The sequence below is a fragment of the Natrix helvetica genome (genome assembly GCF_964273705.1).
Source record: "Natrix helvetica genome assembly, chromosome: Z".
NCBI classification, from domain to species: Eukaryota; Metazoa; Chordata; class Lepidosauria; order Squamata; family Natricidae; genus Natrix; species Natrix helvetica.
The window spans coordinates 58661972-58689249 of record NC_138554.1 but is presented as its reverse complement, the minus strand read 5'-3'; the positions used below and the strand labels follow the sequence as shown (position 1 = coordinate 58689249).

At 45.3% G+C, this 27278-nt stretch overlaps 1 protein-coding gene across 1 annotated transcript; it reads right to left on the bottom strand.

The window, feature by feature from the left end:
* Positions 1-778: 778 nt before the first annotated feature.
* On the bottom strand, positions 779-26854 carry TMEM106A (transmembrane protein 106A). Its single transcript, XM_081971601.1, has 8 exons — positions 26260-26854; positions 23426-23671; positions 22998-23061; positions 22671-22830; positions 19752-19892; positions 19621-19664; positions 12089-12142; positions 779-4824 (listed from the first exon to the last, which is right to left on the bottom strand). The coding sequence occupies exons 2-8, from the start codon at positions 23649-23651 to the stop codon at positions 4728-4730; spliced, it is 786 nt and encodes a 261-aa protein (XP_081827727.1). The 5' UTR covers positions 23652-23671; positions 26260-26854; the 3' UTR covers positions 779-4727.
* Positions 26855-27278: the final 424 nt, after the last annotated feature.

Below are 27278 nucleotides of genomic sequence, written 5' to 3'. Positions count from 1 at the left end.
AAAGCTTGTTGGTTAACATCTCTATCAGTTTCATTTGTATGGGGCAATATAGAAAATAGCTACATTTGAAGTGTGTGAATTGCCCTCTATGAGCTACTTCTCCAAGTTATAAGAGGCTATTCAAAATTGTTACTTTGATAGCTCACAAATGAATTTCTTACATAAAAGCTACATTAATTTCTATAGAGACTGTGAATTGTTTGTAAACCTTTTCAACCACTTTCACTGGAGGCTTCTGCATAAAATTTTCAAAGACAGCAGGTTAGCCAGCAACCTTTTCCAAAACAAGGGACCATATTTCATGGTTTTATATATTATGAAGTAGTCACTCTATGAGATTTATACCAACAAGAATTACTAGGTGTGTAGTGACACTTCTAAGCCTGAACACTGACACATTGCGGGAAAGGAAGTGTTTGATTAACCCAAATACAACAGTGAGATACCTATGCATCTGGTTTAAGTAATATAGTGCTTCTGGATGTTGTGGATTCCAGCTCCTCCTGCTACAACCAGCAGTGCCAACAGCAAAAGATAGTAGAATTGTAATTTAAAACTTCTAAGGAGGTACCTTGCTTTACCTCTCTTCTTCAATTAAGCCTTGCAAAATAAACTCTCAAATTTTGTTCTTCAGATGATCTGGACTAGCATTCCCAGAAACCCCAGACAAGTACACAAGGATTATAGAAGTCATATTTCAAAACAATTGGAATTACCATTTTAGTTCTACCTTTATATTTTATATTGGTAACACAAACATTAGTATTTTAATTCAACATTATGAGAGCAAGATTGACTTAATACATTTATTTCCCATCAGCAAAGTGAAAAGACAGGCTTGGTTCACAGAGCTCAAACCGTTAAATATAACTAATAGTCCTGCTATTTGGTTGAGTTTACACAATACAGTAATAATCCATACATTAGAGAACCATATTTTATCATGTTTAATGAACATGATAGCATGAGGATAGAACATGTTTAATATGAGATCATGTAATGGAGTACAGTATGCTGCACAAACCCAGGAAATTTAGTAAATTAGATAAAACTGTAGATAAACATGCCGTATAAACAGCTTTACCAAGTACATCACACATCTTTTTCAGAAAGAGAACTTTATTTCTTGGATATTGAAAGATGATGCTACTATGCATCATCTTTCAATATCCACAGTCCACTATGCACTGATTTGTTGTTTGTGCCTTTACGTCTTGGCAACTTCATTCTTGGCAACTGCCTAGACTAGTCCATGCAGTTTTTTTGCTAACATTTTTGAAAGTGGTTAGTCTCCTTGCTAAGTCTGGGAGGAAGTGACTGGCCTAAGGTTACTCAGCTCTCTTCATGCCTAAGGAAAGACTAGAAGTCACAGTCTCTTGGTTTCTATACCTTAACCACTACAAAAAACTGGTTCTGATAGATATGTTCTAATAGTTTGTGCTGACCTTACAAGATGTGCAAGGAAACCTCATAACATAATCATACAACAGATAGGTAAAGTAAAAAGGATGGCAGAGTTCCATATGACTAGACTTTCTTTTCTCCGAGAAATACTACAAACTAAATCTGCCTAAAATTGCATTATCTGCACTTTATATAACTTTTCCCCACTTCTACCTGCACCTCTGATTGTCATTACTATATTTTCAATGTGGTCAATTTTATATGAAAGAAGTAGTCATAGAACGATCTATGAAACCATCTGTACCGCCTGAATAAATTCACTCCTTATTTGCAGAGGTCACACAGGATGATCGTTGCCTATGCCAGACAGAGCATATTCCAAGTCAAAGTGGTAAACTACTCAAACGATATAAGGTAAGATGTCAGAGGTAAAGGATGGGTTTTTCTTCCTTGCATGGAAAATCTGCTGGAGACCTATTTATCCCCAGATCTGAAATGAGGCTCATTTCAGTCTAGTTCAGGAATGTTGCACTTTTTAAAAGAAAGTGCTATTGGGCAATTTAGATGTTTAGTTTTCTTTATGACCCTTTACTTCCCATAAGGGAACACGCCTACTTCCCTGTTGCCCATCTGCTTTCAGAGTTTTCTTGCTAGAGTAGTGCCTACAACTTCCCTGACCCATTTCATAGGAGAACCCTGGCTGCTATGAAAGTTTTAAATGCACCTTGAAGCCTTGAGGAGTCAAGGTAATGAGAACAAAAGGTATGTTGTTGCCGAAGTCCATTTGACCACAGAAATGGCAATAGCTATAGCAATAGCACAGACTTATATATCGTTCCACAGTGGTTTACAGCAATCTCTGGGCAGTTTACAATGCCAACATATTATCCCAAACAATCTGGGTCCTCATTTTACCAACCTCAGAAGGATAGAAGGTTTGAGCAAGGACCTGTCAGGACCAAACTCAAGGCTGTGGGGAATACTACATTTTAACCACTGTGCCACCAGATAGGTGGTGCCGTAAAACTCAAAATGCATTTTTCTGCATTGAAACTTTAGGTAAGATATTAAAGAAACTAGTTGTGAAGCACTGCTCTCCTATATCTCCTTTGTTCTTTTCTATAAGGTTTCTGGCATTCTGTGGCTTGGTTCTTAGTGATTCTATGGCCCATCGCCTTTCTGTTCCTCTGATTTCCATCTTCAGATTTGTTCTTCCAAAATGTTCTTACTATAACATATGGCTATGCGTAGGATGGGGTGCGGTGTTGGATTAGGGATTAATGGGCTATATTTTCTCTTTTAGTCAATAGACTACATACAACAGTGGTAACAACAATAGAGCTGAAAACTGTATGGAGAAATGTTGTTCTGTAACTGCTGCAGGACAAAATGCCACCTGTCTGAGCTGAAAAGTCTGCCAGAGCGTACAATGAAGATTAATCTTTTTGGGAATTCTTCTAATAAAAGTTCTCTGGAGTCACAGATCCACAGTGCCTGCCTTTGTGTGAAGCTTTGCTATGACGTCTCCCCACTTTTCTGCCTGAAACTTCTAGCCACAGCCCAAACTTGCCTGTTATCTATTTTGTTTTGGGGAACAGGTTTGAGAAAGACTGGGAAAGAATCTGGTAGGACAGATTTAAGTTGTCATGCTAGGCCCTTTAGCAGTGCTGAGACTTTGCTATTCTGTAATGCCCCATGAAACTAAAACAGAAATTTCAGAACAGTAATTAAGAACAGAAGCAGGCTGTCTTATCCAGAAAATTCCTTCCTTGTTTCTAGGCTTTCACCAAGAAATCCAGCTGAACAAATTTTGTAATAGTTTCTTTTTTGCAAACTCTGTTCTGCCCATTTATTGCTTCTGGTTAACTGAGGTGGTGGAGTTGGTGCTTAATTTTTTTTTTAAGTACTAAGCACCCGCCTCACAGTCCTGATCAATGGTTTTTAATTTGCCCATTGTCAATTCCAGTTTCAGAGAAGTTAAAAGGAAGGAGTCCACATTGTCTTTTTTGTCTCATGATTATTTGTAGCAAAATAGCTTTATTCAGAAAAAGAATGAAAAAGAAATCAGATCATCCTGAACAAGAAAATAAACTACTGTTGATCTCTAATCTATTAGCTATAATAATAATAATAAGAAGTGCAGCCAGAAAAGGTTCATTAGATCCTAATAAAATACTTCTTTGTCAACCTACCTGATGTTTACTCTGCACTGCAGTACTAAATAGTCTGCATATCAAATGAAACCAAACTTGAAAAATTTAGGAAGTATTGTACAAGTATCTCTTTAAAAAGATGGGTAAATAACTGCCTTTTCCAGTTACGAGTTTTTTTAATCCAACTGTCTTTCTTACCATATATTATCACCAGGCAGCATTGCACAATTTGCTTCAAACCTACCTAATTTTAAAGGCCAGCAATTCTATCAAGGCATAATCATTTTTTACAGATCATTTTTTGTATGTGAACTGTCATACTGGTCTATGAGAAAATATATTCAGGATTTTATTCACCTTTTAGCTCCAACAGTGAGTAAACCTTTTAATGTTTTCTTTGCTTTTTTGTATTCTATGCTTTTAAAAAGTTAATAAAGTTTAAGGAAAAAAAACAAGAAAATAAAGCTGTGGTAGAAATAGATTTAGAAAAGCAGCATTTGAACAGAGCAATTATTTTGGCTTCATAAACCTTTTTTTCTCCCTAAAACTTATAAAAGAGCTGAACTAATGAACAGGGGAAAATCTAGTGGGAGAAGAAGTAAAACCTTAATTCAGTGGTAATGCCTCCTTCAAAAAGTCCAAGTTTTCCTCCTGCTATATCGGTATGGGAGAAGATAGTTCTGGGAAAAGGAGAACGCATCAGATCAACCCCCAGCCCTCCAATAAAGTCTAAAGTTGTGTGTTTCATTGTGTTTACAGATCCCAGTTCCAGGCAGTAACCTCCAAAAGAAACAGTATCAGCAAATTCAGCAGCCACTTGGTGATCCATGCAGCCTAAATCTATTCAAATTCCAATATGAAGCATAACTGTCTCAAGTTAGCATGTTCTTACATTCTGTTTTCTGCACTCAAGTGCCATTCTGCTGTTCTTTTAAAATATTGCTAGTCCATTAGCATCATCATATGCTATCTTAAAAGGAATGTGATGCCATAGCCATCTTCCTGTTTTGTAGAATTGGCAATAAAGAAATCAAAACTTCAGTTTCTTCCCACACTACAAATCCCCAGAGGCATGAAAAACATGCTACTGCAATTTCACGGAAGGGGACTGGAGAAACAGCCAAAAGAAGTTCTGCCAGGACTCTACTGTAGCCATGAGAGATTTTAGAATCAAGATAGTAGGACACTATCTCTGCAATCCACATACTGATACTTTTCAAAGGAGAGTTGCTCCGAATGAGAGAGATAGGAACAAGTCAGTGCACCTCTGGAAGGAGAGGAAAATAAGAATTTGGTAATATAATAAAATGTTTACAAATACAATACCTCCTTGTCACTTCTACCAATAATTTAAATTCCAGATTTTATTCTCAATGGTATATTTTGGAAGATAATGGACAAAGAATGCAAAATTAACAGATCTGGAAGTTTATTAGTCATTATAGAGAGAACCAATATGTTTTTTTAAAAAGAAGTGATATAATTCCTATAGAAATTACATTAATTACATTGATTAGTGATATGATGAAATGATTAAATGAGGAGTGAAACAACTACCGTATTTTTCAGAGTATGACGCACCTTTTTTCCTCAAAAAAGAGGCTGAAAATCTGGGTGCGTCTTATACATCGAATATAGCATTTTTTCCCTCCTGAAGCCCCGCCCTCTTCACCAAAATGGCTGTGCGTATATACCCTTATGCAGGCTTTCAGAGAGCTCCTGGGGGCTTGGGAGGGCAGAAATAAGCAAAATATTGGTCGTTTTTTGCCCCCAGCCCACAGCAGCACTCTATAAGCCTCCATAAGGCTATTACGGGCTGTTTTTTGCTCTTTTTTGTCCTCCTCACCCTCCCAGGAGCACTCTGCAAGTCCCCCCCCAAGCTATTCATGCCTTTTATTTGGGGAAAAAAACAGGCCTTTTCTTGGAGGTTTGCAAAGTGCAAAAACTTTTTTTTCCATTTTGGAAAGCTCTTTAACTGATGAGAATGTCAGTTGGTCTTACCTGAGCTGCATGTCTCGAAGATGGCGTAGGAGTAGTCACACATGGGTAGCCCTTTTGCCCTGGAGACTGAGGTAAATCTTGAGGCCACACCTCCGTACCTCCTCTGACCTCCCAGATTAACCGATGGTTCGTCGCAGAGCACCTGGAAGGAAGGGACAGATAAAATACACACACGTCCTTCCTGCCTAGCCCTGCCTGACCACTGAATTAACTCAGGCTCCTGGTGCGGTGCGCCCTAAGAAGGAGGGAAAGTGACTACTCCCACGCCATCTTCGAGACATGCAGTTCAGGTAAGACCAACTGACAGTCTCCGAAGTGAGGCATGTGAGGAGTCACACATGGGACATACCAAAGCTAGATGTCCTTGGGAGGGATCAATGGGCCTGAGCCCCTCAAGAGTCCAGGACTCCCTGAAGAACCCTCTTCCCAAAGGCCGCCTCCGCAGAGGCGTACGTGTCTAGCCGGTAATGCCTGATGAAAAGCGATGGAGAAGACCAGGCGGCAGCCCTGCAGATCTCCTCTATGGGAGCCTGAGTGGCCCAGGCTGCTGAGGTGGCCGTACTCCTGGTGGAGTGTGCGGTGATGCCCCCTGGGGCCTGGAGGCCTCGTGCCTCATAGGCTTTGGAAATGGCCGCTCTGATCCACCTGCTAATGGTTGCCGGGGAAACCTTGGCTCCCCGGGTGGAAGTCTGAAAGGAAACGAAGAGGGCTTTTGAGTGCCTAAAGGGCGCCATGCGCTTCAGGTAGATGCGCAGGGCTCTTCTAACGTCCAGTAGGTACCAAGATCTTTCTCTATCCCTGGAAGGCTGCGGGCAGAAATCTGGCAGAACTATCTCTAATCCCAGTGGAATGGGGAGTTGATCTTGGGCATGAACGCGGGGTCCAGTCTGAGGATGACCCGGTTCTCCAGGAAGGAGCAAAGGTCCGCCCTGCTGGACAGAGCGTTAAGCTTGGAAACTCTCCTGGCTGAGGTGATGACAACCAGGAAAACAACCTTAAGCGTCAGGAATTGGAGGGAAACCTCCCTCAAGGGTTCGAAGGGTGCCTTCGTCAGTGACTGGAGTACCGTGGGTAAATCCCAGGTAGGGAATCGATGGACCACGGGGGGTTTGATTCGCCGCTCCCTTAAGGAAACGACTTAGGACCGAATGGTGTGACAAAGGCGGGGAGTCCACCCTCCCCCAGGACAGTGGAGAGGGCAGAGACTTGTCTCCTGGTGCTGGGGGCCAGACCCTTTTCCAGTCCTTCCTGTAGGAAGTCCAGAACCTGGGGCACAGAAGCTGAAGCCAGGACAATGCCTCTTGCTTGGCACCAATCCGCGAAAGCGGCCCAGGAGGCATTGTAAATGCGAGTGGTGGACTGCCTCCTGGACGCTTCGATGGTCTTAATGACCTCCGCGGAGAAGTGGGCTCCTCTCTGTTGTTCCCGCTCAATCGCCAAGCGGTCAGATGGAGCCACTCCGGGTCCGGATTTCCAGGGACCCCTGGTGTAGGGACACTTCCCCTAGTGGAAGCTTCCAGTGGGGAGCTGATGACAGCTCCACAAGGTCTACTGGCCAGAAGGGAGCCACTAGAACCATCTCTGCTCTTTCTGACACTAACTCCCTCAGAACCCCGGGGATGAGGGGGAGGGGAGGAAAGGCGTAGAGGAGACCGGTCGGCCATCTGCAACGAAGAGCATCCGTGTCCATGGCGCCTCTGCTTGGGAACCTCAACACGAAGGTTGGCAGCTGGGCGTTCGCTGGAATTGCAAAGAGATCCACTGTCGGACGTCCGAGCCTCTCGCAGATCTGTAGGAAGATGTTGGGATGGAGTTGCCACTCTCCGTTGTCGACTGTCTCCCTGCTGAGCCAGTCCGCCTGCTGGTTCTCTGTCCTGGAGATGTGTTCCGCTCTGATGGATTGGAGGTTCCTCTCTGCCCAGTTCCCCAATCGGAGGGCCTCATCGCACAGGGCCTTGGAGTGAGTGCCTCCCTGTCTGTTCATGTGGGCCTTGGCTGCCACGTTGTCCGTCAGGACCAGGACATGATGGTTGGTCGCAGTAGTCCTGAAGTGGCATAGAGCCAGATGGATGGCCATGAGCTCCAACCAGTTGATGTTGTTGCACAGGTCTGTTGGAGTCCAGCGGCCCTGGGCAATCTGGGCCTCCAGGTGTGCTCCCCAGCTGAACAGGCTCGCGTCTGTCGTGAGTACCTTCCTTGCTGGTTCTCTGAAGAATGACCCCTTGTCTAGGGTTAGTGTCAACCACCAACGGAGCGATAGGAGAACCTGGGGTGACACCCGGACCTTGAAGCTGGCGTTGCTCATCCTGGCTCTCTGGTGTGGGAGCAGGAACCACTGGAGCTCCTTGGCATGGAGACGAGCCCAAGGCACGATCCCTATTCAAGACATGAATTTCCCAAGGAGCATGGAAAGAAGAACTACAGGGACAGAGCGTAACCTGCGTATCTCCTGAACCAGCTGTACGATGCTGTCCCTATATTCCCGGGAAAGGAATACCTCTCCAGACACCGAATCTATCATGGACCCTAGGTGTTGAAGCCTGGTAGTTGGGGCTAGGTGGCTTTTCTCGAGATTGATCGAGAACCCCAGGGACCTTAGCGTGTCGATGGTGAGACCCAGGTCCTGCCTAGCACTGTCTGGGGACCTGGCTAAGACTAAGATGTCATCCAGGTAGCAATGGAGTCGGACTGGGAAGGAACGAAGGTGACCCGCAGCCGCGGCCAGTACCTTGGTAAAGGTCCTGGGAGCTGAGGCCAGTCCAAAGGGGAGGGCTCTATACTGGAAGTGGCTGCCCTCGTGGGAGAATCTGAGGAACCTACGATGTTCCGGGGCGATTCTGATATGCAAATAAGCATCCGTGAGGTCGATGGAAGCCAGGTAATCGCCCTGTCTGACGCCCTCTAGGATGGATTTCAGCGAGGCCATCTTGAACCTACGGTAGACCACTCTGGAGTTGAGCAGTTTAAGGTCCAGGATGGCCCTCCACCCCCCTGAACTCTTGGGAACCAGGAACAGGTTTGAATAGAATCCAGAACCCTTCTCCCCTTCTGGTACTTTCTCTATAGCCCTGATGTCTAACAGGTGCTTGATGGCCTTGGCCTTAAGGGCCCGTTTGGCCGGATCTCTAGAGGAGGTGAAGGTGCGGAATCTATTCGGGGGCTGCGAGTGGAACTCCAGCTGGAGCCCGAGCTTGACCGTCTGGAGGACCCACTCGTCCGATGTGATGCAATCCCAGGCATCCACAAATAAGGAGAGGCTACCGCCAATGGGGTGATCCCCGATCGGATCACTTGAACCTGCGGAAACGACGGGCCGCTTGCTCTGCTGCTGGCCTCTGAATCTGTCCCTTGGGAACTGCCTGTCCCCCTGCCTGTGAAACCTGGGAACCGGGTACCTCTGATTCTGGGGGTCCGTGTCAGGCGGGTGGTAAGATGCTCTCCTGGGGTACGGGGCCGGTCGGTGATCTGACCTTCTGGTCGTGGCCGGAAAGACCTTCTGCTTATTCTTGTCCTCCACCAGGATTGGATCCAGCAAAGAACCAAACAGTTTGTCCCCGGTGTAGTCAGCTCCTGCCAGGTGCCACTTAGCTCGAGACTCCGCCTGCCAGTGACACAGCCATAACAGGTGCCTGGAAGCTACAGAGGACGACAAAGCTCAAGAGGCATACTTAACTGCATCCAGCGTGGCGTCTGCCGAAAACTGGGTGGCTGCCAGCACCTTGGAGATGTCTTGCAGTAAATGTACTTCTGTGGACGGGGTCCTGTCTGTCAGCTGTTCCAGCCATAGCACTGTTGACCTGTTAAAAAAGGAGGCGGTTGCGGCCGTCCTAATAGCCCAGGTTATTGCCTGGAAGGACTTACGCATGATCATCTCCAACTTTTTGTCCTCTGCCTTGAGGCAGTTGGCTTTGTCTTCAGTCACCACCGAGGAGCAGAAGCTAGGCTGGCGACCGGAGTGTCCACTGAAGGTACCTGCAGAGCTTGGGCAAAGGTAGAATTGAGATTATAGAATCTACGCTCATTGCTCTCCGGGTTGGGAAAAGATCCTGGCTTAACCCACTGGGATTTAAGCACCTCTAGGAACATCTCTGGAGTGGGGATCTCCTCCTTTTCCACCTGGGGCTTGTGGAAGGGCCCCTTCTTGTTCCCCCCTCTAGTGCTGGGGGTGGCAGTAGTAGGAGTGGGCTCTGGAGGGGAGTCCAGATCCGCTGTGGCCCTGGCCTTATGAAGTAAGGAGCTAAAAAGGGAGGGTGGAAAAAGCCCGGTGATGTTGGGCGCTTCAGGGGCCTGGGCGTCTTCATCCTCAGAGAACCCCACCTCCTTCAACTCCCCTTCCTCCAAATCTGAAACCTCACTGGCAGTGGAGGGGGAGGGTGACCTGGGTTCTCTGGAGGTGGTGTTCCTGGGGTGATCCTGATGTCCCCTGGACTGGTCCCGGGAAGACCTACTCCTGGCACCTTGTGACTGGTGCTTCATCCCAAAAGCAATCCCTTGGGCTATGGTCCTGGCTAGGACCTACTGGAAGCTCTCAGGAAGCTCTGTGAGGGAGGGATGCAGCTCTGGGGGTTGCAGAAGCTCCTCTGGATCAGGGGACTGCGGTGCCAGTCAGTGCCTAGGCTGGCTGGATGCCCTGCACCCAAAGGGGTCTGCCCCTATCGCCTGGCCATCAGATGGATGGCCAGGCGATTGGGGGGGGGCGATAGGGAACTACGCGCTCCTCCTGAGCCCCCTGAAGAGCCAGGGGATGCCACCTGGGTCCTCTCCAGAGCAGGGAGCCTGCGGTGGGGGGGGGATCTGGAAGGTGAGGGGCTGATGGTGGCCCTGAATCTTCTAGAAGTAGCCCTGGTCACCCGAACCTCTTTCCTAGAGGTTCCCTTCTTATGGGCCCTGGGGTGGCCCTTCTTGGTGGGGGACTTCTCTCTGGTGAATGGGGGAACCCCCCTGGAGGTCCCCGCGCTGGGCTCCGCATCCCCTATGGATCTGGTTCTCGCACCCCCACTCCTCACCATCTCCGCCATCGTACTCACGGTTCTGCTGATCACCAATCTCCTCCCTGTTTGCCGGCCTCAACTGTGGGATCCGAATCTCCTTGCAGTGAGCTCAAGACTCCACTCTTCTTCTCTGCCGCCAATCTGCGGCCCGAGTTGCTGGCAGGCACCGATCCATGGCCCTCTCCGGCTTGCCGGCAGAATTGAGGCCCTTCGAAGCCTCTTCCGGCTTCGGCAGTGCTTCCTGAGCGCTCTTGGCGTCCGTAGGAGGAACGCTGGTCATGTGCTCACCCACGTGCTCAAGATGGTGGGGCAAGATGGCGGCCGCCGATCTGCGGCCCAATCTCCTCTTGTAGCTGGGGAGCGTTGGGGCGATCCCTGCCGGATCCCCGGTCCTCCGAGAGTCTTCGCCGGTCTCCTGGAAGCCGGGCAGCCGTTCCAAGCGCTCACGCGGCGCCGAGGCTTCTTCCCCTTTTACGCGACCGTCCGGCCGCTTGGGGAGCGTGCGCTAGCAAGCGGCAAGGCTTTGCACTACCAGCACTGAGCACGGTAGAGGAGGGGTCAGCAATCCAAGTGAAGGTAAAAGGTAGAAAAATTCTTGCAAAAAACCTGTAAAAAGAAAACCTAAGTCTTCGAAGTGAGAGAGAGTCAGGAAAACACTCCTTCTGGGCCGGAGACTGAGGTTAATCTGGGAGGTCAGAGGAGGTACGGAGGTATAGCCTCAAGATTTACCTCAGTCTCCAGGGCAAAAGGGCTGTGTTAATACCCATGTGTGATTCCTCCCACGCCTCACTTTGGAGACTTACATTGATCAAGTGCTGTGCCAGCAGAAACAAAGTCCTAAGGTTTGTCAGCAATTTCCTTCTCCAGCACATGGATAAATACACCTGGAAACCTACTCTCTCTCTCTCTCCCTACCTAGCTACTGTATTTCTCTCTCTCTCTCTATCCCTCTATCTACCTACCCTCTCTCTCTCCCTACCTATCGTATTTCTCTCTCTATTTCGATTTCTCTCTCTCCCTCTACCTACCTACCCACACTCTCCCTACCTACCTACTGTCTCTCTCTCTCTCTCTCTCTCTATTCCTCTTCCTACTTACCTACCTACCTACACACACTCTCTTTCCCCCTCCCTATCTACTGTATTTCTCTTTATCCCTCTCCCTACCTACACACTCTCTCTCCCTACCAGCTATTGTATTTCTCTCTCTATCTTTCTATTTCTCTCTCTCTATCCCTCTACCTACCTACCCTCTCTACCTACCTACTGTATTTCTCTTTCTTTCTCTCCCTCTACCTACCTACCTACCTACTTTTTTAAAAATTTGCTTCTTCAAAATCTTGGTGCGTCTTATACTCCGAAAAATACGGTAAGTAAGAGAAGATTCTCTTGATTAAAAATATGCTCCTCATTTGAGCAGGATGAAATATTTGGCCTACAAACTAAACCAACCATCTAACCATTAGGATTTTAGGTTAAAAGATACAAATACTGGACCAAGAGTTAGCTATCATAAAACAGAAAAGAGAATCAGACTTACTGTATATGCAGAAGAACATTGTGAACCTTTATTTTGGTCCATGTGCAAATTTTGCTGAAATAATGAAGGGAATTTCACTGTTATTATGTGGCACATGCAAAATCATACTTTAATTCATTTCGTATTTTAGTACTCCTTTATGGTGTGTATTGAATTAGACTAGTTTCTCTAGATTTTACAGATGAAATGGGTATATTCCATATCAATGGAAAGATTTTGGTCAATGGAACCCAGGAATTTGTATGTTCAAGTCCTGGCATCCATAAATGAAAGTATCTTGGGGAAAATAACCAGAAAAATCCTTAAGGATTGATCTGCACAACCAGGTTACCTTAAGGCAAGGATAGGCCATTAATATCTCTTAAGAGCAGGGATACATATCATCCTCAACCAAGCCTCAGTCACCATTTCATGCTGGGTTGCTGGACTATGTAATGATGAAAGGCTGGACTTTTTAGTTTGTATGTGTGTGTAGACACCCATAAACACATTTGCAGACAAGTTCACCAGTGGAAATGTGAAAAGCTAGGCATTTTTAAAAACAGTTCACAGATGGAATGGTTAAAGGTGGACCTTTTTTTAACCATGTGAACTTGACTAGAGTTTGCTAGTTTCCCCTTATGTCCCAAGGGAAAGAAATACATGTGAATTGGTGATGCTTGCTACAAGGTCATTGATGGCACTGATATGGTAGAGTTCTCTTACCTCTTATCGGGTGAAATGGACAAGAGTTTTTCCTTTTAGTTCAAGTATTAAGAATAATGATAAAATCGTGTTTATATCCTTACTGGACCCATGAAGGCATCAGATGGAAAAATATCAAGTACTGTACAAGAACTGAAGTTCAAGTACTATACAAGAGTTGAAGTAAAATGTATCAGTGTATCAATGAAATCCATGTGTCCTTAAACACCCACCAAAGGGAAGAAAAGTGATGTGCCTGTTTTTCTAGCAATAGGGGCAAGGAACAAAGTGAGGTAATCCCACAACAGGGACCAATGCTTCAGTAAGAAAATATAAATGCATCAGGGTGAACGAAGAGGAGGAAGGGATTAAAATGTGAAGATTTTTTTTATGATGGCATAATTTTCAGCCAATTTATGCACAGGAGTCAAGTAGCTTAATGCTGCCATGGTGGGGGTGAGGAGGAACACAACTATAGATTCTGGAGAACTGCAGGTGTATCCATCTAAAGTCTTAACAGTTGATTTTGTTTCAGCTAAAGATTATTATTTTGTTGACTAAGCATGGAATTGGCATTATGTCAGAATGTTATAAAGCAATTTTTAGTCAAATTAAGTATTTTTAAATCCTCTACTTTAAAATACAGGTAGATTTCAAATTCATCTGTAGTTCTGTTGGCTATGTTAAATTACTGCAATGGGGATAATCAATTCTGTATCGCCAAAATTAATCAGGGAAAATTAGCATTATAGATGCTATAATGCTTCTAGAAAGAACGTTGGTCTTACCTGAACGTTTTTTTCTGGAGAGTGGAGGGAGGGGTCACTGGAGGGAGGGGTCACTGAAGGGTTATTACAGCCTGATTGGTCCATTTGACTGAGAGAAAACTTCTTAGCCTTCGGCTTCTCCCGTTGGCTCCCAGTTTCCGCGATGTCACGGTCAGCGTCTGCATGATGTAAGAAGACAAGGGAAAGCCGCCCAGGGCCACCCGATCCTACCCCTCCCGGACCCTGTCTATCTACCTAGGGCGGGAAAGTGACCCCTCCCTCCACTCTCCAGAAAAAAACGTTCAGGTAAGACCAACGTTCTTTTTCCAGTAGAGTGGAGGGAGGGGTCACTGAAGGGACATACCCACGCTACATCCCAGGGAGGGGAGACTGGGTCCCAGGGGGAGGATCGGCCGCCACCCGCTGGAGCACCCTCCGCCCAAAGGATGCCTCGGCTGAGGCATAAGTGTCCAAGCGGTAGTGTCTTATGAAGGGAGTAGGGGAGGCCCAGGTGGCTGCGCGACAGATGTCCTCGAAGGATGCCCTTGTGGCCCAGGCCGCTGAGGAGGCCGCACTACGAGTGGAGTGAGCTGTAATCCCCGAAGGGGGGGATTTTCCCGAGGCTCCGTACGCCTCAACAATGGCCAACCTGATCCACCTCCCAATAGTTGGAGACGAGACCTTTTTACCTAGGGAACTCGGATGAAACGAGACAAACAGCGCCTCGGTCCTACGAATGCCCTCCGTCCGTTTTAGATAAATACGGAGGGCTCTGCGTACATCCAACCGATGCCACGCCTGTTCTCTCTGCCTTGTTGGATTGGGGCAAAAATTTGGTAGGACAATTTCCTGGGCCCTATGAAACAAAGTGTTAACCTTCGGGATGAACGAAGGATCCAAACGCAGGACCACCCTGTCCTGGTGAATCATGCAAAGGTCACTTCGAACAGAAAGGGCCCCCAATTCAGAAATACACCTGGCCAATGTAATGGCCACTAAAAATACTACTTTCAGTGAGAGGAGACGCATGTGGACCGACCTGAGAGGCTCAAAGGGAGGACCCATCAGCGCCTTCAGGACGAGGGTAAGATCCCAGGTAGGGAACCTATGAACGGGGGGTGGACGGATGTTGGCCGCCCCTTTAAGGAACCTCTTCACCAATGGTGAGCGAGAGAGGGTAGAGGAGCCCTCTCATCCCAATATAGTGGATAGGGCCGCTACCTGTCGCCTGAGTGTATTATGGGACAACCCGTCCTCTAGTCCTTTTTGGAGAAACTCTAAAACGTCTGGAACCGTGGCCCTAGCTGGATCCACCCCCCTGGGGCTACACCACTTCGCGAAAGCCGTCCAGGTGGCGTTATAGATTCTAATTGTGGACGGTCTCCTAGCTGCCTCCAAGGTAGCTATGACCCCTGATGACAACCTCCTCCCCTTCAGTAATCCCCTTTCAAGAGCCACGCGGTCAGATGCAGCCACTGCGGCTCTGGGTGAATTAAGACTCCCTGACACAGGACTACCTCTTCTGGCGGAATCCTCCAGGGGTCTGTGACCGAGAGCTGGACCAGGTCTGCGAACCATGGTCTCCTCGGCCAATATGGGGCTAATAGAATGACGTGAGCCCTCTCTGTGACTACCTTCCGAATGGTTCTGGGAATGAGGGGAAGGGGGGGAGGCGTAGAGGAGACCCGGAGGCCACCGGGTTCTGAGAGCATCCGCTCCTTCTGCTGCTGGAATCTTGAATCGGGTGAAAAATCTCGGCAGTTGTGCGTTGCCGGGGGAGGCAAACAGGTCTACAAGGGGGTTGCCGAATCTGAGGCAAATCTTCCGAAACAACTCTGGGTCCAGCTGCCACTCGCCGTTGTCCAGAGTCGCCCGGCTCAACCAGTCTGCCTGGTGGTTGGACTCCCCCGATATATGTTCCGCCGTAATTGAGGCCAAGTGTCTCTCCGCCCATAGGCCTAATGTCTGTGCCTCCCGCCACAGGGCTCGGGAGTGAGTCCCCCCTTGACGGTTGACATGAGCTTTCGTCGCTACATTGTCCGTAAGCAGGAGGACGTGTCGCCCCTGCAGCTGGCGGTGGAAAGTCCGGAGGGCCAGTCTCGCGGCCTTGAGTTCGAGCCAATTTATATTGTGTCTGAGGTCCGAGGCAGTCCAACGTCCCTGGGCCATGTCGGACCCCATCACGGCCCCCCAGCCGTAAAGGCTTGCGTCCGTCGTGACTTGTACTCTCTCTGGCTCCCAAATTGAGGCCCCCTGTCGCAATGCCGGGGACATCCACCACTTGAGCGAGCATCTCACTTCCGGCGTTAAGCGAAGCGGTCGCAGAGAGTTGCTCAACATTCTCCTTTGGGCTGGTATCAAGGCCCACTGGAGGGGATGCAGATGTAGACGGCCCAGGGAACTATCCCTATACAGGATACTATCTTCCCCAGGAGTCGGGATAAGGTCAGGGTGGAAACGGACCTTTTTGTCCTGATGGACGTGATCAATTGTCTCAGACTGGTTAGGCGGTCTGGGGACAGGCGAACCCTCCCTGACTCAGAATCTATTACTGTCCCTAGATGCAGAATCTGTCTGGATGGGGATAGATGGCTCTTGGGAAAGTTTACTGAGAAACCTAGTGTCTGGAGCCATTGGATGGTCAGCTGGAGGTCTGCTCTGGCTCTGGGGAGGGACCCTGCCTGCACTAGGACGTCGTCCAGGTAGCACTGGAGCCTCACCGGAATGGATCTCAGGTATGCAGCCAGGGCCGCCAGGACCTTGGTGAACGTCCGAGGGGCCGAGGCCAGGCCGAATGGAAGAGCCCGGTACTGGTAATGCTGGCCCTTGTGGGAGAACCGCAGGAATTGACGGTGAGCCCGGAAGATGGGGATATGAAGATAGGCCTCCGTCAGATCTACCGAGGCCATGTAATCCCCTTTTCGGATGCCCTGCAGGATAGACTTTAGGGAGGCCATCTTGAAGCGCCTGTAAACTAGATACTGATTCAGGCGCTTCAGGTCGAGAATCGCCCTCCAACCCCCCGAGGTCTTCGGGACTACAAAGAGGTTTGAATAGTAGCCCCGCCCCTTCTCCGGGTCCGGAACGACCTCCACCGCTCTGATTTCTAGAAGGTGTGAGACGGCGAGGTCCATGAGACGACGGCGTTCCGGATCCCGGGATGGGGAAAACACTCTGAAGCGTCTCGGAGGGTAGGAGAGAAACTCTAGTCTTAGGCCGTGGCGGATGGTCGCTCGGACCCACCCGTCTGATGTGATCTGGTCCCACTTGTCCGCATACAGTGCCAGACGGCCGCCTATGGGATGACTCGGGTTCGAGTCATTTCCCTCTGCGGAAGGGGCGCCCCCCCCCCGCGAAAGGGCCGTTTGGATTGGGACTGGTACCTGGAGCGGTCCTGAAAATTCTGCCTGTTGTATTGCCTGTCCTGTCTGTACTGCTGGAAACGGGGCTCCTGGTCCCTGTCATAATTCCTGAAGGAAGGCCTGCGATACGGGTGACTGCGTGTTTCGGCCTTCTTGGTGGAGGTGGGCATCACCTTTTTCTTGTCTTTATTCTCCACCAAGATTGGGTCTAGAGCAGACCCAAACAGATTGGGACCCGCAAAGGGGGCAGCTATTAAATCCCATTTGGCTTTATTATCGATCTGCCAATTCCTAAGCCAAAGGAGCCGGCGAGCGGCCACGGAGGTTGCTAAGGCGCTGGAGCCGAATCGCATAGCATCCAGGGTTGCGTCGGCCGAATACTGGCAGGCCGCCATAATCTTAGTTAAATCCTGATGGATGCGATCGTCCTGGATCGGGATACGATCCTGGAGTTGGCGGAGCCACATAACGGTCGTGCGATTAAAATACGAGGCGGCGGCCGCCGCCCGCATAGCCCATGCAGAAGCCTTGTAATTTTTCCACAAGGTGAGCTCCGCCCTTTTATCCTCCGGCTTAAGCTTATCTGCCGCATCCCCTGAGACCACCGGGGAAGATGAGACCAGGGCAGCTATCGGTTGATCTATGGCCGGCAATTGGATGGCCTGTAGGAAGGCCTTCTCCATGTTATAGTCCCGCCTGTCATTGCTGCCAGGGGGAGAAAAATTTGAAGGTCTAGCCCACTGACTGGTGGCCACCTCCAAGAACAGAGGAGGGGCAGGGATCTCTTCTTTATTGGTGGCCGTGTTTGAGAACATTACCATATCTGGATCTCTGGGCGGGGGCACTGTGGGGTCCCCCGTGCCCACCTTGGTGGTTCTCCTAGCCTTTTTCAGTAAGGGCTTAAACATGGCCTGGATGAATAGATTGGAAGAGGTGGGCTGATCAGTGGCCGCATCCTCTTCCTCAGAGAAACCCCAGTCGTCTTGACGACTGGCCTCCCCCCTAGAGGAGACCTCGCTCATGAGGGAAGGGGAAGAATTCCTAGACCTGGCCCTGCTGAATGGAGTAATCCTATTATGCCGGGAAGGTCTGTCTCTTTGAGCTATTCCCCTGGAAATGGCTGCAGAGATTAACCTTTTTAGATTTTCAGGGAGGTGTTCTAGATCCTCCACGTCATAATCAGAATCATAGTCATGGGGAATCGAATCCCTGTGGGACCTCCTACCCCGGGAGGGGCCTGCAGAGGGGCCCTTTAAAGGATCATTTCTATCCAAGCCCCCTGTCCCAGGGGAAGTTGGGGGTGGGGGTGAAGCCCCCCGTCCTTCACTCCTAACAGATCTGGAGGAAGAGGGAGAAGAAGGGCTGAACCCCCTGTTGACAGAAGGGGAATGACTAGGAGCCTCAGGTCTGGGGGATCTAGATCTAGGCCTGGGATCCCTGACCTTCTTCTTTTCTGCCCTCTCAATGGCTTTCTCAATTGCCCTGGAACGCCTAAGCTCGTCCCTTTGTAGGGCTCTGGAGGGGCGATCCTCCGCAGAAGGCCTAGAGACACGAGGCCTGGCTGGGGCAGTGGGGCCTGACTTATCTTCTTGGGCCTGGGGAGTTGCAGCTTGAGCTGCCTCGGATCTCGCTGCCATCGCCCCACTTACGTGCTCTGATGAAGTATGGAAGAAGAGTAGTCGCAGCCAGAAGCCTCTTGCTGGTAGAAACTCTCAACTTGGGCCTTGAATGTTGGTGGGGGCTCGGTAGGCCTGGAAAGCTAGGCCCGACACGTGTCCAAAATGGCCGCCGGCTGAGGATTGTTGTTCTTCTTCTCAAGCGGCCGTTAAAATGGCGCGCGAGCCTGCCGCTTGCCTCCCCAGCAATTTGTTAGGCTTGCCGTTTAAAAACAAGGGATCGCGGCCCGTGGACGATCTCCGCCGGTCTTCACGCCCGGCAAGAGCCGCTGGCGCTCCGGTCTCGTTTGCGCGCCGCCGCCGAGGGCACCGCCGACCCGGTAGAGGCGGCGCGGTTGCGTTTAATGGCTGCCGGTCTTCACGCGCGGCAAAAAGCCGCCGGCGCTGCGGCTTCAAGGCAAGCAAATCGTCTTGGGGGAGGATTTGTGAGCTGTAAGCCCCCCGGCACGCCCGAGTCACCAGGAATCAGTCGGGGGGGAAAAAAGGCCCGCAGGGAGTAGGATGGAAAGAGCTTCGCTCCGCGCTGCTTTCCCTGCCTATTTAGGACCGCGATAGTTTGTCCTATTGGGCACAGCTCTATTTTATGCTAGTAATTTGCTTTGATTTAAAGTATCCAATTGATCCAATTAATTTTCGAATTTAGTACTCACAATCACTCTGGGAACCAAATTTAAGTCTTTGGACCTTCTTGACTGAGAGGAAACTGGGAGCCAACGGGAGAAGCCGAAGGCTAAGAAGTTTTCTCTCAGTCAAATGGACCAATCAGGCTGTAATAACCCTTCAGTGACCCCTCCCTCCAGTGACCCCTCCCTCCACTCTACTGGAAAATTAGGCCTTTTCTCCTTTGAAATAAATCTAAAGGAGAAAAAGAACTTCCTCTAAATATTTTAAAAGCATCTCCATTAGTTCTGCGACATAAAAATCTATCAACTAGTTGATTAAAAGGTTATGTAATTGTCAAGACAAATAAAATTTCACTTTTGACACCATTATTTTAAAATGAATTAGCTAATTGCTGGATCATTTCTTAGAGATATACTTACTAAGTGTTGGTATCCATGATTGTACTAGAGATGCTGTAAAGGATCTAAAAATATATCAGAAAGAGAAAGTTACTGTAAAGTGTTTTCATATTTGTGTTCAGACAAATTAGTAAAGCCCTTCAAGTCCTCACCTGGGCACTCTGCAAAAGCTTGATATCCAACTGAGTCATCATAGTTTTTTTCCCAACCACCACTGTTTTATGCAAGACTTCAATGTCAAGCTTAGCCACATACACAGGATAAAAGTTGTTGTTTGTCACATTTAATATGTTCTAAAGAGAAGGAGGATAGGTGGTCAGGAAAAAGTGGTAAATTGGCACATTGTTTGCATTCATAAAAGGATTCTCTTGAACTTTTGCCCTTAAGAGGTTCCTACTCTGCCTCTGTTGCTGCTACTTTTTAAGATATAATACAAAACATGATGAAACATATGGTTTCCAGGTTTGTGCAAAGTTTCAGACTTTTAATTCAAAAATCCACAAGTGCTTAATCCCAGTCCACATCTGCTGGTCTCTTCCGAAAATCATACAAGCACCTTTCTGAAATCATATATAAAGTCCTGCAAAGCCCCAGTGGTTCCTGTCTTAAACAGTACACATCTTTATAGTAGATAGCCATTTACTTTTATGGGGATGAGAGGTTGAATGCAAAAGGAGAGGACAATGATTGTGGGATAGTGATCTGGACAAGTAGCAGGTTGGCCCTGGATAAAGGTTTTTCTATGTATATTACTTACTAAATTTAGCTCTATCTTTTTAAGAGCCGCAGGAGCCAACTCTACTAGTATACTATTCAGAACATGGAATTGACATGTTTTTACACTTGGTGCATACTAAGAATTATTGTGACACTCCAAGCTGTGGATTTTGGCAGGCGATTGTATAAAAGCTTGTGCATTACCTACTTCTTTTAGGTACAGAGCAATATTAACCGAACTAAATTTAGAACAGCTTCCTTTTGATCAATTTCATCTTGTCCATGAGATGAAGGCTTATAGAAGACTAGTTATTTGGTCCTTTCCATGTTCTTCAGCACATTCATTTGCATGCAGCATTTCTACACATGAAATAATATTGTGCTTATTTCTTGGTAGCATAATGCTACTTTGAATGTCTGCAACATTTATCTTTGGATGTGGTATGCTGCTAAGCTGCTGTACAAGTTGTGTGCTGATAATACAAGTCTGTTCAGAGTTATGACAATGAGAGATGGAGGGAGGAAGGAAAGCTTTATGAGAACTGCAATTTCATCTTGCTCTGGAATTCCTTTGAATTTATAATTTCCCCTCCAACCAAGATGTGCATTATGACCAAGTGCCAGAGTAATGCTTTGCTGCATGAAAGAACAGCAACCATTGATCTTCACAGCTTCTCTCTCTCTCCCCCTCCCACCCTCCCGCACCCCCACCTTCTCCCTCCCTCCCATCCTTTTTCTATCACATATTTACTTAGTGACCATTTTGCTTCTGATTTAAGGAATGGATTGTGGTTGCTACACAAGGACAGAGTATATATTATATACTTATTGCACAACTTAACACATTGAACAAAGATTAAAAATATGATGTTGATAATTGAAAATAGTAAGATTGATCTGCCAATATAACAGATATGTACTATATTTTATTCCATATATAAAAATAATTAAGTTCAATTTCTTTCTTCTTCCCCAAAAGAAAGATTTGAATTTAATGAGCTGATTTTTGCTTTCCTAAAACAATTCTAATTCTGGTATTTTCATCAGGTACAGGCAATTTAAAAGTTCTTCAGATATTTTAGACTACAGTTTTCTATACTTAATCAACAGGTTATGCTAGCTTAGGTTGATGGGTGCCATAGTCTGCAATATCTGAAGAGCATCATCTTGATGACAAAAATTAAATTGGCTGTCAACTCTGAGGTATTTTCAATGAATGAATACATGTCTAGGCATCCTGGCACATTATCCTGGACCCCATTATATGGAGTACTAAAAAATATTTACTTTTTAGAAAAGTACTGCTGTTCAAGGCTGAAAAAATTAAATTGAATTGCTGCTTGCTAACAGTGAAGGGTCCCCCCCCACCCGTTTTGATTGCAATGCAAATTATGAACAAATGTTATTTTCCTTTTGTCAGAAGGTTTGTTAGTAATGATCTAGGAGTTCAATGAATATTGAGGTCCTTGTTCATGCCCTAGCCCTTCTGAGTAGGAAACAAATTCTTGATGTGTTATTAACCATGTATTTATTTTATTGTGTCTTGAAATATATCTTCCAGAATGGTACTATCAAAAGCCACACAAATCCCTTTAAAAATTGAGTTAGATTATCATGTGTAATTCTTGGATCATATATGCTGGGTTCAGACATTGTACTAGGTCATTTATTTCATTCTAGTTTTAAAATCTCCTTTAAAAAAAACAAGCTAGATCAAACCATAATGGGTTAACCAGTGACAACTTTTTGAAGATGAAACTTATGATTAAATAAGCATTTAAAAAAGAGACCATGTGGCCAGACACAAGCTTTTTAGAACTTGTATTATGTTACATAAACTTTCTTCTCCTTGCTATATGCAGGTTTCAAGTTTTGATTAAAAAGAAACTGAACCATGCTCACACAAAACCCAGTGAAATGCTTGGTCTGGGTTAAAAGAAATAGAAAGAGACTGACTAAACTTTATTCCATTTAATGTCATTTAGTCATTTATTCTTTTGTTTTAAAAGATTAAGATTTAATTTGGGAGCAAAGTTTAACCCAACAACTATTCTACCCACCAGTGTTCAGTCTTAAAATAGATATTTTGACAAAAATTACTTCTAACCCTATTCACCAAGCTTTCCTTCAAAAATGAGCAACTACATGCTATAGAAACTGGACAAAAGAGAGGCTTCCACATCAGAATTGACATGTTTTTCAGCTTATGGCCCTGCAATATTATCCCCCTGCTTCCTATAAGCAGCACACAATTATATTCAATCTCAGATGAATTTAAAAAAAGATTCATAAGATGAATTTGGTCCATGTCTCTCCCCAACTCACTCTTCCGTCACTCTGTTCCTTGAACTTACAGTCATATTCAGGATGATGCTGGAAGAAGAATTGTCAAAAGAGATGGTGGAGGCATTGAGACCTGAGGGGAGCACCACAATTGAACGTGGGAACAGGAAGTACATCATGAGACAAGTTGTCAGCAGGCAAATGGCTACTGTGAGGAATACATACATCTTCCTGCCAAAACAGATCATAGGCAGTTAGTGATAACAGACTTTCCTCCCACCTCAACATACATAGCAATCGCTGATAGGAATGTCTAACAAATAGGGATAATAACTCCAGTAGGATGAAGCAGAGGAAGAAAATGATGAATTCATTTAGCAGAAAAAGACTGTACTTACGTCCGTCTAGGCTTCAGCCGCTGATCTCCATATGGAATGAGGGCCACTAACTGTTGCTCCTGCTCTAGAAGGAGAACAATAGAAGAGAGAAAAATGAAGGAATAGTCTGGAAAAGCAAATCTTTAGGAAAATTCAAAGCTGCCAGAACTGTTGGAATCTGTCAATTTAATAAAAGCTTCCCTATGTGCAAAACACGATGTATGGGTTCTGACTATTTTCATTGCAAAAATATGTACATGAGAATTGCCTATCTTTCCACAGAGATTTTAATCAGGCCAAAGCAGCTTTATAGACTAGCATTACTAAGCCCAATTAATGAATCTCTTGTTTAAACAATACATAAAATAGGAGGGGGCCAGGTTTGACTCTGAATGTCAATCAACAAGGCCAGGTCACCTCTGCAAAACAAGCCTTGAAAATGTACTTACCTCTGGGGATTCTTCCAGTGCCTTGGCAAGTCGGACAAGTGACAAAACCTCGATTGGTATGATTACCGCAAGGAACACAAGACACCTCAGAAGCATCTGCTCCATTAATGCTGGCATAACAGGGTGCTTTATTCTCAGCATATGAATTTTTCTGTATAATCGATTTGCTTTCTTCTGTCTCCTTTCTGGTAAACAGGTTCTTGAACCATAAGATGGCTTTATCCATTGTACATAAACACTGTTTTTCTGTTGAAAACAAGCAGCATTAACAAATCAGAGCACAAAAAGGACTTTTGATTCTATAAAGCAGCACTTCGTTCCTGAATTTAGGACTCAGACAATGAAAAGAGTGTTTAAAATTAGTGATTTCTTCATAAATTACTTTCCCTTCTAAAGCTTCCCCACATTCCAGAAATTCATTGGATCCAGGTATGTGATATTGAATTGCTAATAATGCTGCTGTTTATGGTCTTAAGCTCAGCTGTGAAATTTCATAAATACATAAACAACATCCTGCCCAAGTTTATCAATCTGTTGAATAGTAAAATTGATGCAATTAGTTCATTTAATTCAGTCCTGTGAGTGGCACACGTTTTAAGTTCAAATAAATATTCGTTTCAAGAGCAGAAACACTTTGAAACACTCTACCTGGCCGGAGGTGGAGGGTTGTCCAGGGGGCTTATTTGCGGGGGAGGGCTTATATTTTTGCCCACCAGAAAAATGTGGCATGGCCTTATGATCAGGATATGTTGTATTTTCGGGGAAACACGGTACTTTAAATTTTTCTCCAAATTTTTACAAAAAAATCTTCTGAATGGGATAACATTTTAGCTCTTTTGCCTCCATTCAAAAAAATAACAATGGGAAACTCCTATTACAGCAGAAGAAAACTTGGAGGTAGGCATGGCTCCAACAATTTTTTTCTAGCTCAAATGTATTGGCAAAAATCTGAATAACTAACACAAATAAGTACAAATTATTTCAAGATTCTTTTCTGAATCTATCCTACTTTACAAAAATAATCCCTTCCAATTAAATATTTTTTTCCCAAAGTTCATTTGTATACAGAAAAGGAATTTTCTATTTAATTATGGTGTAATCATGGATTGCATTGTATTGTGCCTGGCAACCTTTCTGGAAAAATGATTGATTCCTAGGAGAAAGTCAACATTCAAACGAAAATAATTTTATTCTATTTAAGAGGGATCTCTTTCTAAATGTTGTTCCTTTAGAACTCTAGATAGGATTTAGTTGACCGTCTGTAACCTAATGAACTACCCTAAATTATGTTCCATTTCTGCTGATACAAAACCTGGAATTCTTCTAAATTCTACTTTCTAGCTGATCAGAAGCCTGTTGAACTTTACTCATGTCACAAAACAGACTGAAAACTAAATGAATTTTAAAGAGGAAGCAGTTAGTTTGTTCCTGAATGCTAGCTGTAACCTGACACTAATATTGCCATCATCTACTGAATTCAGTCCCACCATTTCGTTTTTTGAGATTAATTTTTAATTACCTCATGATAAGCATTTGACTTAATTTCTGGACTTTTTATTTTTGTATTATCCCATCGACGAAAAAATTGATTGATGAATTTGAAACTTCTATTTTGTGCTTTGATCCTAAACTTAGGTTTATTAGTTTATTAAATTTATGTTTCCCGTCTTACCTCAAGATTTTGTTTGTTTATTTTAAAGTTTCCATGGCCTTCCATCCTAAATACAACTCTGAGCAGCTCACAACAATAAAAACTTAGCTAAGTAGGTAATTAGTCTTTGAATTAGTCTTCTATAAATATTTTATAAAGCACAGTAAATAATTGATTGTTTATCATTTGTAAATATCTACACTTGAAACAACTCAGATTTATATTTAAAATAAAACAACTATTATATATACTGAAACACAGCTGGGTCAATTTTTTCAAGATTGTTTAGAAAGTCAATTAGATAGAAAGCATATCTCTACAATACTGTTTTGTACCTTTAACATATATGATAACTTCAAAATATTAGCAGACAATAATATTGTGAAAAGCTTCAACCATTGATTCTATTAAATTCTGAAGAAAGGGGCAGAAAGGGCCAACTGAAAAAGAGCTGTGCCTACCAATGATGACATGGGAAAAAAACCAAGGAGCCAAAGTTGTTTTTACATACCCTAACTTATTGATGTTAAATTTTTTCCCATTAAGCCAATGTTTAGGTTTTGCAAAACATACCTAATTATAAATTAATTGTGAGAATTATATATGCACAGCATTCTAGGATCCATAAGCTGCGACGCTTATGCTTTAATATGAGTTCTTGTTCATGCCTGAGAAATGTTGCTAAGGGCTAGATTGCCATTTTGGAACGAACTTTGCCTTCTCATTCCGCTACGCAATCTGAAAAGAGTACAGATTAATGAATTTGCTTCACAAGAACATCACCCTCATTGGTTGCTTCCCAGCAAATAGGAAATTCACTTAAGTTCCCTTGTTCTACCAACTGGGCATTTTTCTGGTTAGCATAATGGTGTTAAATGTCAAATTACTTTGCTGCAAAACAACGGATATTAAAAACCACTCGTCTAAAAGAAATGGGGCATGAAATCAGAGAGAAATAAAGTGTTTTTTAATCCTCATAACGGCCCAGCAAAAGGTTTCAGAAAGACAGACAGAAAGGTTAAAAAAGTAGAAAAAAAAACAAGAGCGAAAGCAAAGCAGCGGAAGATAAATCGATGAGGGAGGGGGTGGGTGGGGAGAAAACAGTGCGGTATAGAAGAGTATGAGAGTCATATGTTGATCGTTAGAAAGGTTTCTGAAGAACTTAAGGAGAGTATGTGCTCACCGTATCTCGCCGAGGCCAGAGTCAGGCGCTAAATCCTTAGGACTCCTCAGCCAATGATACACATCAAACAGAAAATAAATAAAAAAATACTACAACGGTGCCAGCCTTCGTCCCTTTACACGACTCCCACCGTCCTGCAAGAGGTGGGAAATAAACAGCTCCACCCTCGACAGTCACTTCCCTTCTTTTTCAGTCGTTCTATTAAGGTGCATTTTTCTCCCCGAAACGTAGCAAAGATTCAGATCCGCATTTTTTCCCCGGGAATGGGAGGTACCAAAGTTAAACACTGACTGAAAAAATGAACCTTGTGACTTACAACGTGATTCTTTACGCTTACTTATTCGACAATGAAAGTGCTCTTGGAAATATTCCAAAGTAAATATCGTTGAGGACTGGAGCCTTGCAATAGATCAATCCGTTTCATAATTGCATGGAGGTGAAGCCCATCAAAAGAATAGTTCTTCCTCCCAAAAAGAGCTCTGAAACTCGTAGCTTAACCAACCTAACCCTTCCCACGCGCTGCAAACCCATGCCAAAATCCGCTGTACAGGTGCGGCATAAACAAGTCGCGTTAAATAAAAGGACTGGCTTAATGTAAATGCCCACGCTCACGTGTTTGAGCGTCTGCCTTCCGCGTTTGGCCCTTGGAAGGGTGTGAAAGGAAGCGCTTGTGTAATTTTGACACTCTACTGAATGGGGGTTGTGCTTCCATCGGTTAGCATTTCGCTCCATTTATTAACAGTGATCTTTATGAAGTGTGTCTGAGCTCGCTTCGCTTTCTCTGTTCGGAGACGCTGGTTCACTTTCACTTTAAATTCAGAATGTAAATACGCTCTCTGGATTTTATGTGATTTTTTTCAATGCGTTTGGTAAATTTCCTCGTTACAGTGTCTATTGCAATTGTTCTAATGAGCGATTGCACGGTTTTTTAAAAAGACGAAACTGGAAAAATGTAACTGGAATTTCTCGTGCAATTTACTATTCAGCGTTTGGCCTCAGGCAGAGTAAAACGGAAGTAG